We start from the raw sequence: 17092 nt of genomic DNA on the forward strand, positions 1-17092 counted from the left end.
GAAAAGTTTTATGTGTACTTTTAAAGAAATCATTTATATGAATTTCAGAATATGAATTCTGCAGTTTCTTTGAATTTATGACCATTCACTATCAAATGAAGATGATGGTGGTCTAAAATGCAAGACGACGACAACTTTAAAGGAGGTGAACGGAGGAGAATCCTGGGGCACACAGCAGGAATGCCTCTTAAAGGAAGTTGGCGGGAGATAAGAGGCTGAGGCCTGGAGGAAATAAATAATAACTCGAGTGCTCTCCAGGGGAGAGGAGGCTGAGAAGGGGCCACTCTCTTTTGCTCTACGGGCCCTAGACCGCTGCTGAGGCGTGAGGGTCTGTTTGCTGGTTTACTGACATCACGGCCTCACAAGTCCTGACACAGCAAGGCCAAAAGACCCCACTCAGGCAAACGGCACATTCCGGGATCTCCAAGTCTCCTATAAGCAGCTCTTCCAATTTCCAGATATTAAAACAAAACAGAGTAAGCTCATTAAGAACTTGCCTATGCATTCTGTTTTAAAAATAATAATAATTTGGGTGATTCTGCACAGCTGACAAAATATTTTCACGTGCCTTATCTTCATGCAAACGACAATCGCGTAGGGGTGGATTCGATTCGCCCATTTTTGCTGACAAGGTGGCCGAAGCACCGAGAAGCCAGCACTTAGCACACGGGACTGCGGAGCCACCCAGCCCGCTGCGGGTTCCCGGGGGCGCTGGAGGGTGAAGTACAAACCCATCCCCAGCCTCAGAAAGGAAAGTCCTCGAGCTGACCTCTGCGGGAGGGTCGGCGCCCAGGGTCTAAATATAGACGTGCGGTGCAGCGGTGTCCGTTTCTTCACTCGCAGCGCAGAAGGAAAAGCGTTCGGGGCTCCAGCTCTGCCGGGAAACAGGTCACTGGCCTCGCGGTGGCCGTGCTGCAGCTGGCACGCTCCGAGCGGGCCCCTTGGGGGATGGCACGGGCGTCTTCTGCTAAGCGTGGGGACGGCCTGGGGCGCCCCAGTGCTGGGGAGAAGGAGGCCCCCTCCCCGGGTGCGAGTCACCATATCCCGCAGAGACTTAGGCGCGTGTCCCGCCCAGTTCTCCACCTCAGCCCGGCCTCTGAAACGCAGTGGTCCACAGACACCCCCAGGTTGCGAATCCGACCGAACAGGAGGGAAGAGGCCAGTTCCGCGGGCCAGGGCATCACGCCACGGGAATCCCCGGAGGCGCGCCCGAGAGCCGAGGCGGGCACAGGTGCTCCGGTCTGGGCGCTGAGCCCGCCTGCCTTGCTCGGCTCCGAGAGGAAAGGGGAGTGGGCACTGTCCGCCGGAAGTGGGGTGGCTGCCTACCACCCCACCAGCTCTAAGCCCGAGGATACTGCAGGGTCAGATTTTCTGAGTGGTCCCTACCACCCTCGTCCTGCTTAAAAAAGGATTCGGGGCCTCAGGATGGGCATTCCGTAGAGATCTGAACATTCGGTTAATTATCCTTCACTGTATTCTCAGATACCTGGACATTCAATACAGCAGGAAGTGCGGTTTCCAATCGATTTCCAAATACCTCATTAGCTGCCCTCAGACATCGCCAGCCCTTGTTCTGCCTCTGGGAGACTCCCAGAGCTGTGTGCATTTCAACCGGACCCGTGTTTTGAGATGTGGGGAGAGATGGTAGCATTTTCTGAAGAGACAGTGTGGGCACTGGAAGAAGCATAAAATTAGGAGTTGATTGATTTGAGCTTGAACCCTAGTTCCAGCAGTGAAAACCTGCTCTGGACTTGCACACGAGTGTCTGAGTGTTGGCTCTGTTCTGCCACACGGTGGCCTGTGCTCTTTAATAAGTCCTTTAACTTCTCTGAGCCTCGGCCTCCTCACTTGCAAAATGTATACTATTACCAACCTCATAGGGCTGGACTGAGGATTGAGTGAAATAATGCCCGATAGAGGAGCTGGCACAATGCCCAATACAAATACTGCCCCTAATAAATGACAGAGGCACTGTCTTACTCTTTTCTCTCTAAGCTTCAGTTTCCACACGAGAAAATTTAGGGGCGGGGATAGTACAGATCCTTCTAGCTTCCCAGGGTAGCTGTGAGTGTCTGATGAGATCATGTGTGTGAAGTCACTCCCACTCCTAAGAATGCAAAGTTTTAATCAATTTTATCAGGTTGGCACATTAGGGCCCTTCATCTGGTCCATACTAGGGTGGGGAAGTATGGGGAGGAGTGGATTTGGTTTGATGTGAGATGAGGTAAGGAAAGGCCCTGAGAACCCAGCTCTGTCCAGGACTAAGAGGAGACACCACTGATGGTTGCAACTGGAGGTGGCAGAGTACTGGGAGAGGTTGCTCTCAATAAAGCAACGCGGCCGGGCGCGGTGCCTCATCCCTGTAATCCCAGCACTTTGCGGGGCTGAGGTGGGTGGATCACAAGGTCAGGAGTTCGAGACCAGCCTGGCCAACATAGTGAAACACCGTCTCTACTAAAAATACAAAAATTAGCTGGGCATGGTGGCATGTGCCTGTAGTCTTAGCTTCTCAGGAGGCTGAGGCAGGAAAAGTGCTTGAAGCCAAGAGGTGCAGGTTGCAGTGAGCCAAGATCGCACCACTGCACTCGAGCTTAGCAACAAAGTGAGACTTTGTCTTAAAAAAAGAAAGAAAGAAATGAGAAAAGGGGTGGGTAGAAAACCAAGAAAAATCTTCTGGCCTGGACACAAAGGAATGTTCCTGTACTGGCTGTGCTGAGAGGGTGAGTGGTCTGACTGATGCCTCCCAGATGAGCAGGGGCAAGACCAGGAAACAAGTCTCCTACCCTGAGCTGGGCCCCTCCATGCCCCACACCACCTTCTCAGGCGATACAGAAATAGAGACAGCACTGGGAGCGAGGGTGAAGGAAAAAACACGTAACCTTGCCCTGAAGATTATGCTTCTCATCCTAAAAAACCAGACATCCTCATTTTTTAACTGCTGCTGGGAACTAGAAGAAAATTGATTTTTTTTTTTCTCCTTTGAGGGAATTATAAGAATGTCTGGGCTACTCAGTAGAAAGCTGGGTTAAAAACATGAAGTTAAGCTATAAAGTTTTCTTAAGAGATCAAGAAATTCTTTCATTCTTTCCCTGCCGTGTACAGGATGTTATTGCTTTAGATTGAAAACACAGACTTTTAACTCAAGATAGGGAAAGAAAATGGAGTGGGAGAACCAGGAAAGCCAGAAAGCTCTTCCATCCTAGCGGGACTCGTGGTTCCCCCACAGGTGGGTCTTGGCTTCACAGAACCATTAGTGCCCTCACTGTAGTGTCTCTCACCTCCTTGCTCCTCTGTATCCTCCTGCCTCTGCTTGTCTGTGTCAGCCTGGGTCCAGGTCTTACACGGGAGGAAAGAGCTCTGTTTTGTGTACAGGTTGTGTAATCATATACAGTGTCAAAGAAAAAAAAATGTAGGGTTGACAACTGGCCCAGTACATTCTGAATTATAATCATCTACTGCTGAATGAATAACCTATCCCTGCGTAGTTGCCACTGATGATATTCTCAGGGTACAGATGAGGTAGAGTGGGACTCGGAGGGTTCAGAGTCCCTCGTTGGCTCAGAGCTTCCCCCGAGAGAGAACCAGAGCTATGGATAGAATTGGAATGCCCCAGAACTCAGGGGCTGTCCCCTCTGATGATCATGTTTACTCATGCTTTGTGGTGATTAGAGATCTTACCACTTGTAGACAATTATACTTTATAAGAACACATCCAATAATTCCTCAGCAAGGAAGAGGAATAAGTGTGCATGCAACATCATGGAGGACTCTCAAATGTATCACATTATGTGAAAGAGGCAAGACTCAAAAGGCTACATACTGTAGGATTCCATTTATGAGATATTCTGTTTTTTTTTAAAGAGATGAGACCTTGCTACTGCACTTACCCATGCTGGAGTTCAGTGGGTATTCAGAAGCACGACTGCACTACTGATCAGCACAGGGGTTTTACCTGCTCTGTTTTTGACCTAGGCCAGTTCACCCCTCCTCAGGCTACCAGGTGGTCCCTCGCTCCCAGGAGGTCACCACGTTGATGCTGAACTTACTGCAGACACCTGATCAGCAGGGCACACTATACTCCAGAACTCCTGGGCTCAAGGCATCCTCCCGAGTAACTGGGACTACAGGCATATGCCACTGCACCTGGCTTATGAGATATTCTGGAAAAGCCAAAATGATAGAACAGAAAACAGATCACTGGTTGACAAGGGCTGGGGAAGGAGACTGACTCCAAAGGGGCCTGAAGGAATGTTTGGGGTGATGGAACTCTTCTGTGTCTTCATTGCTGTGGTGGTTACATGACTACAGGTGTGTAGGTGTCAAGACTCATAGGACTGCACACTAAAAAGTACATTGCACTATGTAATTACACCTCAATAAACATGACTAATTTTTTTTAAACTATTAACAAAGATTGACTGGTTTATATGTTGGAGTGTTTAGAATAAGGTATACAGATGTTTGCAATTTATTTACAAAGTATTAAAAATAAGATTTATCAGGATTCATAGATATATGGTGAGGTGTGCGATAAATCAAGTACAGTAGATTATTAATGCTAGAATGTAGGTGGTAGTTATATGGATATTCGCTGTATGATTATTTCAACTTTATATGAAACATATTAATAAGAAAATGTTGGTAAACATTTAAAAATACATCTCATGCATTTTCTTCACCATGGATACCATTTAGAGGGTTGCTCGTAGACCCACACACTTGCTTTCATATTCTCTGCTGAGTTCAGGAGTATCTCTCTCTCCCCTTCAAACCATCCTAACAGGAGTAAAGTTTCCCCCGGTCCAGAGGGGAAGAGCTCTTGGGGTTCTGTGCCTACTTGCTTACATGAATTTACTGTCCTCCCTTTGCTACAGTATCAGCAAGCAAATCCTTTCTGGTGTTTTCTTCACTTGCTTGAAAATTGAAGGACTGGATTAATTTCACTCAATTTGTAACAAACCTCAGGGAACAAGCTTTGGGCAGCAGCAATTCAAAGTGTTACCGAGTATCTCAGACTCTTTTTCTTGATGTAGCCTGGTTCTTTCTGCAGGCTCAGGCTTTGCGTGCCTCTTTTCATCCCACCCTGTAATGGAGATAAGTACTAAGCCATCTGCTCCCAAGCATAAGAACCTCTCTGATGCCTCAGAAACCAGGCACCCTGGAGCCGACCCTTGAGGGGATTGGAAATGGTCCTGTTTCCAAATCACCCTCTGTTTGGTGGAGGATGAAAAGATCTCCCCTTCAAAGGGTGTGTGAGGGGTAGTTTTTTTGAAAATAGGTATGCACACCTTCTCCTGATTACCCTGACCTTTGAAATAGCCCAGTTTCCATCTGGAAACAGAAAGGGCAACATAGCATGGCTACAGAGTCACAGACGTCCGTCTCCATAAGTAAGTACATGGACAGTTCAGTTCCCACCCAGTACAATCCGCTTTACAATTAGAATCATTTTTAAATATTTAAGTGAATCAGATTAGATACACTTAAAGTGCCCCGAGCTCTGCAAGCTTTCATCTGGATTTGGCTATACAGATCCTGTCTGAAGAAATTTATTGCTATTTATGGACATAAAAAGTTACCCAAGTTATGTTGCAAAATGAAACAGTAAGTTGTAGAACATGGTATTATTCTGATCCCATTAAAAAATATACTTAGGTCAACACTATGAGAGGCCAAGATGGGAAAATTGCTTGAGCCCACAAGTTCAATACCAGCCTGGGCAACATAGCGAGACTCTGTCTCTACAAAAAATTAAAAATTAGCTGGGCCTGGTGGCACACGCCTGTGGTCCCAGCTACCTGGGAGGCTGAGGTGGGAAGATGACTTGAGCCCAGGGGTTCGAGGCTGCAGTGAGGCTCCACACCCCTGGGTGACACAATGAGACCCCATCTCAAAAAAAAAAAAAAGTTTTACGGTTTTAGCTCTTATTTTTAATGTTTAAAATAATTATTTAACTTAAAGGGCTATAATCTATTAGCATCATTGCTTATTTGATGCTCACATTTTCCCTGTTTTGCCAGTAGAAGCCCCTCCAAGGCAGCTCCCAAATCCTTTTGACAGATTCCCTTAATTTTTTGAGCACTTCTTTATTTTCTGGCACAAGATGTTTCAGGCTCATCTTGTGCTTTAACTGCTCCAGCCCTAGAATCAGCATTTTTCTGGGGAGCCCTCATTTCTTTTGGTGTGAGTGACATTTAAAAACCAAGATCTGGGTACTAGGTTGCTCACTGCTGTTGGGTATTACTGCTTCTAGGTCCTTTGAGTGGACAGAGCTAGGAAATAACTGTCTGTCTGCCAATCTAGATTATTCTAATTCCATCGCAACAAATAGGATTCTTTTTTGTCTTCACTCATTTTGTATTTGTTACCTGCCTTCTCCCACAGTGAGAACTCTGGCTCCCAATACGTCATTGGGTACTTGTTTGCTTAGTTCTACAATACACAAAATAGTTTTAGAATTGTTATAATTGTGGTCTACAAAAAACAAATCTGCTAAACAGAGTTTAAGATTGTTTCCATTACTTTTTTTTTTTTGCTTTTTAACTGAGGATATTTAGCCCAAGTATTGTGTTCAAATGTTACTTGAATTAATTCGTTTCTTTTTCTTCCATGTAGTTGTGCTATTCATTCGAAATATAGTTAATTGGTTTCTGTTTGCATTCAATTTGCATTTTTTCTCATACCTGTTTATTTAATTTTATTTTTGAATGTGTAGAGAATGGATGTTTTAAAACAAAAACTATACCAAAAAATAGATTTATATGTTATATTTTACAAAAGCAATGGGAATGCTATGCTGTACAGGGTGGGGGCTGGGAATTCTAGGTGACTTTTTCTCTGTTGTGTGTTTCTGTATTGTTTGATTTTTATACAACATGGGCATATTAGCTTTGTATCAGATGAAAACAAAATCAAGACTTATTTTTTGATGCTACTGCCCAAGCTCAAAGTTCGGACAACTGTGAGAGGAGGGCAGGAGGGGCAAGGTGTGTGTCTATAGTTAACATACCATTATGCAGTGAAACAATTTCTTGGATCTTGCTATTTCAGAGGAAAACCTGGTGGTCCCATGGTGGGTTGAATCTAGGCTAACACCTTTCAAGATGCTTTCCATTCCCTAAGATCCTCCTTACCCCCAGCTTCATACACTAGCTTAATGCTTCTGGGAGAATTGGCTATTCTGGTAATTTTCTGCTACCAACCAGAGACCAAGTTATCATTGTAGTGATTAACTTTAGGGCACTTTAGATCCCTCACCAAACAGCCAACCTGAGAATTACAGACTTGAGAACCCATCGAGGCTTTGAGTTCTCTAATCCCCCTGCTGTTTTCATTTTCGTTTTTACGTTTGTTAGCTGTATTTATATTTGCTGTTTCTTCCTCTCCTTTCCTTTTCCCTCCACACCCTCTATTTTCTCCATCCTTGGTTGGAGACAGCTGAAATATCTGTCCAGATCTTGTACATACAAAGAGAGCACTTTCTCAACCAACGGACCTCCTTGAATTATTCAAAGTACCTTCCATTCTCCAGTTTCCCGTCGTATTTCTTCCTTGACAGTATAAACTGGAATTGGACATTTGGCAATTGTACCCATGGATTTAATCATTCAGGCAGGAAGGAGGAGGGTACGCCTTCTATAGAAGCAATTAGTCTTCTGAATGATGAGAAAATAGGTAACGCCATGTTTGAAGGCATGTAAATAATTTTTGTGCCAGTATAAACACTAGGGTTCCTAAGACAAAATGCAGTGTCATTCTCTGTAATTGGCAGATCTGTTGGTAAACAAGATTCAGGACTGGGGAGAAACCCAGGCCTTGTGGGGCCTAGCTGGCTGTTGGTGGGTAAATTTAACAGGTGTCTAGACTGAAACCCAGGAAAATATGTGACCTATGAATTATACAGAATATTCTAAAAGGCTTCTCTCTGTTTTATGCTTAGGGTAACCCCCTCACTGACCTCCTTGCAAATCTTTAGGAATTTGCCTGGTATATTCTCCTCCGCTTCAGAGCAGGGAAGTCCAGTCTGCAGGCTAAAATCGCAGCACAAGGGACTTGTCAGTCACTAGCAATTCCGACGGTCAGAACAGCAGCAAGAGACCAAATCAACAACTTGGGAAAGGCAGCAATACAGTTTCTGCTGTGGACTAGGACACTTGGGTATTTGTATCTACGTTGAAAAGCTCAGTCTGCAACCATAGTGCCTCCCCATGCAGGTACAAAATCCCAGAGGGGAGGAGACCCGGGGAGAAACACGAGTGTTGCCAAGGCCTGACCCTTGCCAGGTAACAGGCAAGCCAGGACAGAAAGCCGATAGGAAGCTGGGCTGCTCTGTAAATTGATGCTGGATCTCTCTGCCGGCCAGGGCCATCTGCAGAGTGGGTGGCCTTGTGCAGCTGGAGGACTCTGGGAAAGCTGCCCGCGTAGTCTTCCTATCCCAGGCCCCTCTGTCTCCCTGAGATCTTGGCCTCAGCTTCTCATCTGAAGACAGAGGTATTTAGAAGAAAATCTAAGAGCTTTTCTGTGAATCAGAGTGGCTTCCAGAGCTGCACATGCAGTCAGGAGTAGCCAGCTAGGTTCTTACCTCCTTGCGTAGAATTGTCAGCCCAGGATGGCGGCCGACAGGAGAGCTCTCCTTCAAAGTGACACCCACAGCCCAAAACACAGTCCAGCACGTGGTCTGTGGCGGTCAGACTGCTGCCTGACCGGGTCCCCTTGCCCAGTCACAATTAAGAATGCCATCACACTGAGCCAGGAAAACGGCCAAGGAAGCGAAACAAGACAATTAAGTCACATTGACACTGGGAGGAAGTCGCCAGCGGTATCTTTGAGACAGCAGATTCCCTAATCTCAAGTGCGTGTCAGCTTTGTCACTGTGGTCTTTTCAGTGGGACAGAGAAAACTCATTTCCATTCCTTTGATTGGAGTCCACAAAAAGTGCTAACCAGCAGCCTCCTCCATCAGAGCTCTACCTAACAGAGTTCAACTGGTTTTCTTTTCTGAGACAGCATTTGCTTTGTCAACTAAGCTGGAGTGCAGTGGCATGATCATAGATCAGTGTAACCTCCAACTCGTGGACTTAATCAGTGCTCCTGCCTCAGCCTCCTGAGTAGCTGGGATTACAGGCACATACCGCCATGCTCATTAATTTAAAAAAAAAATGTTTCTAGGGATGGGATCTTGCTATGTTGCCAGGCTGGTCTCTAATTCCTGGCCTTGGCCTCCCAAAGCATTGCGATTACAGGCGTGAGCCACCACACCAGGCCAGAGTTCAACTTTTTAAAGAGGCGAAACAATAATTTCCACATGGGCTCTGCCATCTGGTTGCATTTACTTGTACTGAAAACACCTGGAGGTCCTCTGTAGGGGCAAACACTCCGTTTTCCCGGAAGAACAGGAGTCCCACCCCTAGGGGCCTAGATTGGTTTTTCCCTGGTGCATCTGTGTTGCCTCCTGTGTGGTGTGGTGCAAGCCAGCTGAGTGTGAGGGTAGGGTGCATGACTGAGGAAGACGGGTATGTCTTCTCCAGTATGATGTTGATCCTGTTATTTTGGGAAAAGTTGCAGAGGTGGCAATGGTAAGCCCTTCATACTGCCTCAAATGCCACTATTGCCATTTGTGGGCCCTCGGTTCCCGATAGCTACATTGCCAGGCACTGTGCTAGGCACCTGACTTATTTTATGTCTTTTAATCCCCTCAATAACAAAGGGTGGTATCGTTATAATAACTATTTTGAGGTTGAGGAAGTGGACACTCGGGGAGGTAGAATAAATTGCCCACAGGCCAACAGGTAAGAAGCTGTTGAAGTAAGATTTGAAGCCACATCTCCCGGTTGTCAAAGCTTGTATACTTTTCAGGGTTTCTTTCCTTTAAAGCCCCCTATCCCCAACTGTGGCAGACCAAAGGGGAGAAAGACTCACGGGGCACCCAGTTATCCGTGCCTGCCTCTCCTTCCCATGCCCTGCCCCGTCCCTGCTGTCATCAGGCAGAAGGCCCAGGCACCCACGGAGCTGTTGCTCTGTCTGAACTCCTCTTTACCTGGGCAGGTCACAGGTAAGCAGCTTGACAGGGTTTCCGGGGCACCCGATAGGCCCTCCTTCCAAATGTCTGCTCAGCATCACACATGTGTGTCTTTGCAGTGATCTTTGGCCTCTTTTAAAATTCAGATATTCCTAAGAAGGGTAACACGTTACTGTTCTCATACCTTGCTTTATTTGTTTTTACTCTACTGCTATGGACTAGAAAAGAAAATAATCTAAACATTTCGTTATGGATTCTGGGGTGAAAGAAAGATGTGAGGAAGGCATAGGGGAGACGGACTTTGAGATCCGTTGCTTTCATATAAGTTTAATTTTGATGGAACGCAAATGGTTATTGACTAGATGAGGTGCCAGGTGTTTTGCTAAGGGTGATAGGCATGCAGAGCATGTTACGGATTGGTTCTTACCTGGGAGACTTGAATATGGTCCGGGTATTAAATACCATGTGGGGATTATTGTCAATTTTAGGCAGTTATGTAGAAAATGTCCTTATTTTTTAGAGATCCTCTTACTAAAATATTTAGTGTAGAGATGTCATAATGTCTGATTTATTTTTAAATGTTTCAACAGGAATGTAGATGAAGCAAATATGGCAAAATGTTAACAATGGCTCAATTTAGTTGATAGATATATGGGATTCTATATGGGATTCATTATACTGTTTTCTCAACTTTACTGAATGTCTGAAAATTTTCATAAAAAGTAAAACAAAAACAAATGAGCAAACAAACAAAACAACCCAAAACCCCAAAACTTTCCATTAGCTCAAAATCCAAGTTCTATTGCAAAGACGATGATTAAGTTTTGAAGTAAGCAGAATTTGAAGATGGCCCCACGATTCTTGTCCCCAGCATACAGGCCCTGTGTAATTTTCTCCCCTTGGGTATGAATATGATGAGATTTTACTTCTGTGATTAGATTATGTTATATGGCAAAGCTGAGAGATTTTGCAAATGTAATTAAAGTCCTTGATCAGTCCATTTTTAACTAATCAAAAAAGAGATTATCCTGGATGGGCTGACCTAATCAGGTGAGCCCTTTAGAGAAGAGTCCATAAGCAGCAAAAGATCCTTGCTGGCCTTGAGGAAGCAAACTGCCATGTTGTGGAGAGGGTCATGTGTCAGGGAACAGTGGGTGGCCTTTAGTTACTGAAGGCCTTGGGCCTACAACTGCAAGGAACTAAATTCTGTCCACAACCATTGAGCTTGGAAAAAGACCCTGCGCCTCAGATAAGATTGCAGCCTCGGAGGATACTTGATGGCAGCCTTGGAGACCCTGAGTAGAGACTCCAGCTAATTCATGCCCATGGAAGTTATAAGATTAAAAAAAGTATGCTGTTTTAAGACAATAAACTTGTGGTGTTATAAAGCACTAGAAAGCAAATATAAATTTCAACCAATGAGGCAATTCTAATTGATTAGACGTGGCAGCCTAAGGTACTGGATTGGAAAGGAGTCCAAGCCAGAGCCTGGTTTCCTTGGGAGAAAAAGAGAGCTGTGGTTGATTAACAATGTCTGCACAGGCGTGGAAATGGAGGGTGGTAGCACATGTCCCTCCTATGGCCATTCAAAGTCCCTCTGTGTATTTAAAGGAAAGGGGTTTACTAACTTATTTTTCTTAATGACAGAATAACCCCAAAGGGCTATAAAACTTGAGTCCTCAAGCTGGAGGGAATGCTGACCTATGAGAAAAGCTTCAGAGAAAGAAGACAGGAAACATTATCAAAGCAGATTTTAGCAGTTGCAAAATATTGTCGAGGGCCAGGCTTGCAGGCTGATGTTTGCAGTAATGAGCTTCCTTCCCTTGCAGGTGACTTCACTCTTGCTTCCTTTCCACTTTCTCTAATTTGCTGCCTGTAAACACACACAGATCTTTTGTGAGTTGGAAAAAGCAGCCCTCCAAAGATGTCACTTGATCCTGTTCCTATTTCTAAGTCACACTGACTCATGCAGCAGGGCTCTTGACCAACCTGGAAGAATGTCAGAATTCCTTCCTTAGACACTGTGCCAAAGAGGTCAGTACCAGCCTGCTTAATAGTGAGCTTACATTCAACATCGATTAAGATATCATTTCATACAAAAACTGTGCAGAAATCAGCGCAGTATTCAGATGTTAGTCTCAACATTTAAGTAAATCTCTGTGGTAAAGCAGGCTGTTCACGTATAGCTCTTGTTTTAAGAGTATAGGTTGACTTCTCATCGGTACTAGTGAAACCATGCAGATCTGTAATCCAGCTTTTCCCAGTGACACATTCCACCACGGAGGTATTGTATTAAAACTGTAGGATCACAACTATTTTCCTAGATACAGAATGAGGTTTCAGAAAAACTGGAGTTTAAATTTAAGGTAGGCACAAGTAAAAGAAACATGATCAAGAAGGTAAAGGCCCTGAGAAAATTACTGACAGCTTTTTCAGTTATTTCAAAGAAAAAGAAGTATTCTGCTTAGTGCAGATGATTTCCTCGTCTTTGAATTGTCATTTGGAATCCAACCAGCCCAGCTTGTCTCCTAAACTAGTAGACCGTGACTGTGTTGGACACGTGTTCCTAGACCACTCATTCATCTTAATTTAACTGTCTATACCAGGAGCTTTTAACACATAAGGAGGAGTTGCCAACCTATAATTAGGCATAAAGAACACTATGTGATGGACTTCTATTTTTTTTTTTTGAGTTGGAGTTTCGCTCTTGTTGCCCAGGCTGGAATGCAGTGGTGTGATCTCCACTCGCTGCAACGTCTGCCTCCTGGGTTCAAGTGATTCTCCAGCCTCAGCCTCTCAGGTAGCTGGGATTACAGGTGACACCCACCACATCCGGCTAATTTTTGTATTTTTAGCAGAGACAGCGTTTTACCATATTGGCCAGGCTGCTCTTGAACTCCTGACCTCAGGTGATCTGCTGACCTCGGCCTTCCAAAGTGCTGGGATTACAGGCGTGAGCTGCCGCACCTGGCCTGTGTGATGGACTTCTAATGAGAACAGCACCTAGCACATAAACCAGGGCTTGTCACATTTCGCCTCAGGACACTGGTATTATATATTTAAAATTCAAAGAATAAACTGCCAACATTTAAATTTGAGAGCTTTCACATAGAAATCAGTATTTCTTGCTTTTCTTGAAAAGTCGGAAAATCCATCACCCTGTACCCCATTCCTCATGGAAACCTTCTGATGGTGTTGAATGGTGGGTGCCCACTGTGAGGGGACACATTTTCCCACTGTCCACCACTCTCTATTGCTTCCTCATACCGAGGTCAAATGTCAGCTGTAATTTATCATCATGGTTTCACTATCATTTTTCTCACAACAGACACAGGAAGAAAGTGAACCATTCCTTATCCCTGTGAAAACAGACCGCTTTCACTCATTTATCTCAGCAGTCCAGCCCCTACAGGCATTTGAATTTGCAACATCTGAGATACATAAACATCTCCAGCAACAGACACACACGAGTTTGTTACTTGTTCATGGGAAATGGTCTTGGCATACATTTGGAACTCTTTCATTCTCAGATTACTCCAACGCTAAAAACTTCCTTTCAGTTAGAGTTCCTGTCTACTCAGCTGTGAGTTTGATAATTTAAGAAGCATACAACTGGGTCCTTTAAAGGAAATATGACTCACTGGTCCTTGACTTTCACCTCATCCAGCTACACGGCGCATAACCTGTTTGATTCAGATATTCCATTTTTTCCCCACTGTAATAAACAAAAATTCCAATCCACATGACTCCTCAACCCACGGAAATATTTATTTGTATTTTCCATGTAGATGGGGAAGTAAAGAGGCCCTGTGGCCCTGTCTTGCTCACCACTTGAGACAAAATGGATCTAGTTACGTGTAATTAGGATAGGGCTGGGAGAGAAAGAGGAAGAGAGAGAGTGGGGAGAAAATACCAAAGTCCACTGGGAAAGGGAGCACAGGAAGGTGGAAGACAGGAGGAAGAGGGAGAGACTGGGGAAGATTTGCAGGACGCAAGACGTGAGTGCGTTGCGGGCGAGTGTGGAAAACAAAGGCAGAGAGTGGGCAACAGCCGCTGGGCACTCACGGTTGAGCTGCCGCCTCCGGATCCTGTCCCTCCATGGCCTGTTTCTGATCCAGTGTAGTCGCGAAGGTAACACCATGGTCCCGAGAGAGCGGCCTAGAACCTGCTCATGGCAAAGGAACAAAAGGGTCTTGCAGCGATCCCGGAAGTTAAGTCCAGACGTATGAAAATGAAAAAGAAAACATAAACCTCCTTTTTTTAAGTATTTGAGGTTTCCGTTGACTTCTTTTATCTTGTAACTTGCCTTTCCTTTTCTTCCCTTAACTCCCGACTGGCCAGAAGGCAGCTGCTGTGCTGGGCTGCCCTGGCCTCCTGTGCCATGTTTTATGCATGAAGATGATGGGGCGGTAATTTATTCGAGCGGAGACGATCACCGGGCTCCTGTGTCTGCCCTCACGTCAGAGGAGCCGGGCGATGCCCAGGGGAGGCAGGTGTGTCTGACTGCTCGGAGGCATGGCCTGAAATGGGAATCCCTCTCTGCAGGCAGAAATGAAGAGCAGAGCTTTGCTGCCAGAGCTGAATCACGGCGGCACCCCTTACATTTTAGGGTGCATTATTTATTTACTGCTGGGCCCCTGGTACCTAGATTAGTGCCTGGCACTTGGTAGGTGAGCAATAAGTATTTGTTGAATGAAAGAATGATTCGGTGATAACTAACACAAGTGATTTCCTGCACACACCTACCTTTTCACCAGTTAATCTGCCCAATGCACTGTCTTCAAATATGTCTATTCGAATTTTCTCACCCATTCTTTTTCTCCACCTACGATCACACTTGCCCCTCACCTACCCATTCACACTTCAAAACCTTACTTTTCCATGAGGCTTTTCTGAAGCCACAGACATAGGGCTGTCCTCCACGCACCTGTCACCTGCGGCAGGCCCATGTCTGTACTGCCTGAATTTGTTAGGCCTTTTGTGTGTTCTCTGGTTTCTTTCAAATCATACATCCAGGCTGGACGAGGTAGCTCACACCTGTAATGCCAGCGCTTTGGGAGGCTGAGGTGGTAGGATCACTTGAGGCCAGGGCAACACAGTGGGGCCTATCTCTACAAAAAAATTTAAATTAAATTAGTTGGTCATGGTGTCTGTAGTCCCAGCTACTCAGGTGGCTGAGGCAGGAGGAACTCCTGAGGCTAGAGTTCAAGGTTGCAGTGAGCTGTGATTGCACTATTGCTCTCCAGCCTGGCCAATAGAGCAAGACCCTGTCTAAAGAAAAAAGAGAAAAGAAAAAATTTTTCCCACATTTGAATAGTAAGCTTCTTGGTGGTAAGAACTGTATGTTCCTCTTTCCGAGCTGCAACGTACAGGGGTTTACATGGGGAACTGGTACATCAAGGGGTGGTTTGGGGCAGTTTTGGTCAGCCCCCAAATTTCCGTTAGCTCCTCCTCAAACTTCCCCAAGTAAAAATACACTCTAACTAAATACGTTATGTTGGCTCTAATACAATCCTTAGGTGCTCCAGCCTCTTCCAAACATGTGGCTGTGCTGAAGCCTCTCTTACGTAGACATTCTAAAGCTGCCCCTGGCAGGGAAAGCTCAGTACATTGATTACTTATTTTGTTTCAGGCTTTTCCTCTGTGCAATGTCAGATTGCTCCAGAGAACAGAAAGTTATTGTTCAAGGCCTCAGGAGTAGTCTTGCCCTGAAGATGACACTGAAAAAAGTGACACCCAAGTTACCAAATTTAGCCCAAGATAACCCATAAACCCCATAAACTTGCTGACGGCAGAAACTCTGTCGTCTATCTTTTGTGTGTCTCATGGTGCCACAAGCAGAGGAACTGGGGGAAACTGCAGAGAGATGGGGGTCAAGAGGCTTGTAATTGCTACTGACCAGATGAGTGCCTTAGGCACGTCTCTTCGTCTCAGTGTCTTGTTTTCTTCAGGTAAAATGGGAATGATCTACAGATTTCAGAGTTGTCAAGATGGTATGAAATCAAGTAACCCTTTAGGAATTGGTGGGGTATCGGACTGGCATCCAAGAGCTCAGGCTCCTCTTCTGTCACTGTGTCTGGTGGTAAAGAGAGTACATTCCAGAGCAGAAATGCCTGGGTGCAAGCTCTTAGCAGCCTATTTAATATCTTCATGACATTGACATCCTATGCCTCAGTCTCCTAATCTGTAAAATGGGGATAACGATGAGGGCTGCTGCCTTAGGGTTACACTGATGACTTCATGAGTAAATACATGCTAAGGACTAAGAACTGTGTTTAGCATAGAATAATGTCTCAATGTTTTCAGCAGCTATTATTAACTACCCATGCGACTTCATGACAGTTGGCAAATTCCCTGGGCCTCTGTTTCCTTATCTGCAGTATGAGGGGTTCTGGGACACTTTATATCAGAAGTCCTGTGTATTCATTTCCTACTTCTGCTATAACAAATTATCACAAATTTGAAGCCTTAAAACAACACAGATTTATTATCTTTTGGTTCTGAAAGTCAAAGTCTGAAATGGATCTTACGGGGTGAAAGTCAGCGTATAGGCAGAGCTGCCTTCTTTCTGGAGGCTCTGGGGGAGGGGCTGTTCCTTGCCTTTTCCAGCTTGTAAAGGCCCTTTATATTCCATATATCTATTTCCCGAGTGTCTTTGTTCACTTGAGGGACCATCGCTCTGTGCCATTACATCAACTGGCAATTGCAGGTTATGTGGGGCATTCCCCATAATTGCTATTGGATACAGGCAATTGCTCATGGATCTTGATCCCCTACAGTGTGCCAGCTCCCCAAGACTCATTGTCTGAATTAGGGGGGGAAGGTAGAGACCAAAATTAAGACAAAATCTACGTAAGGCAGCCAGTGAGCTTTTCTTGACTGTTGCCACTGAGCACGATTCCCTAGAATGGCAAATGCAGCATAAGAAAACTTTATTTGGTAGACTGGACCAAGCAGAAGAAAACAATTCTGAGCTTAAAGACTAGTCTTTTGAACTAACACAATCAGACAAAAATTAAGGAAAAATAATTTTAAAAAATGAATAAAGTCTTCAAAAAATAAATGATTATATAAA

General features: G+C 45.0%; 1 protein-coding gene across 1 annotated transcript in view; it reads right to left on the reverse strand.

Annotated features, from left to right (window-relative positions):
- RIPOR2 (RHO family interacting cell polarization regulator 2) overlaps positions 1–14461 on the reverse strand; it is a 227107-nt gene extending 212646 nt beyond the window's left edge. Inside the window, exon 1 of the mRNA XM_064363048.1 lies at positions 14083–14461. Coding sequence (XP_064219118.1) covers positions 14083–14158 — 76 coding nt within the window. The 5' untranslated portion in view covers positions 14159–14461. The remainder of the gene's footprint in view (positions 1–14082) is intronic.
- Between the last annotated feature and the right edge of the window lie 2631 nt (positions 14462–17092).

This window comes from Aotus nancymaae, unplaced genomic scaffold, assembly GCF_030222135.1.
Source record: "Aotus nancymaae isolate 86718 unplaced genomic scaffold, 86718_ANA_hifiasm-v0.15.2.pri h1tg000051l, whole genome shotgun sequence".
NCBI lineage: Eukaryota > Metazoa > Chordata > Mammalia > Primates > Aotidae > Aotus > Aotus nancymaae.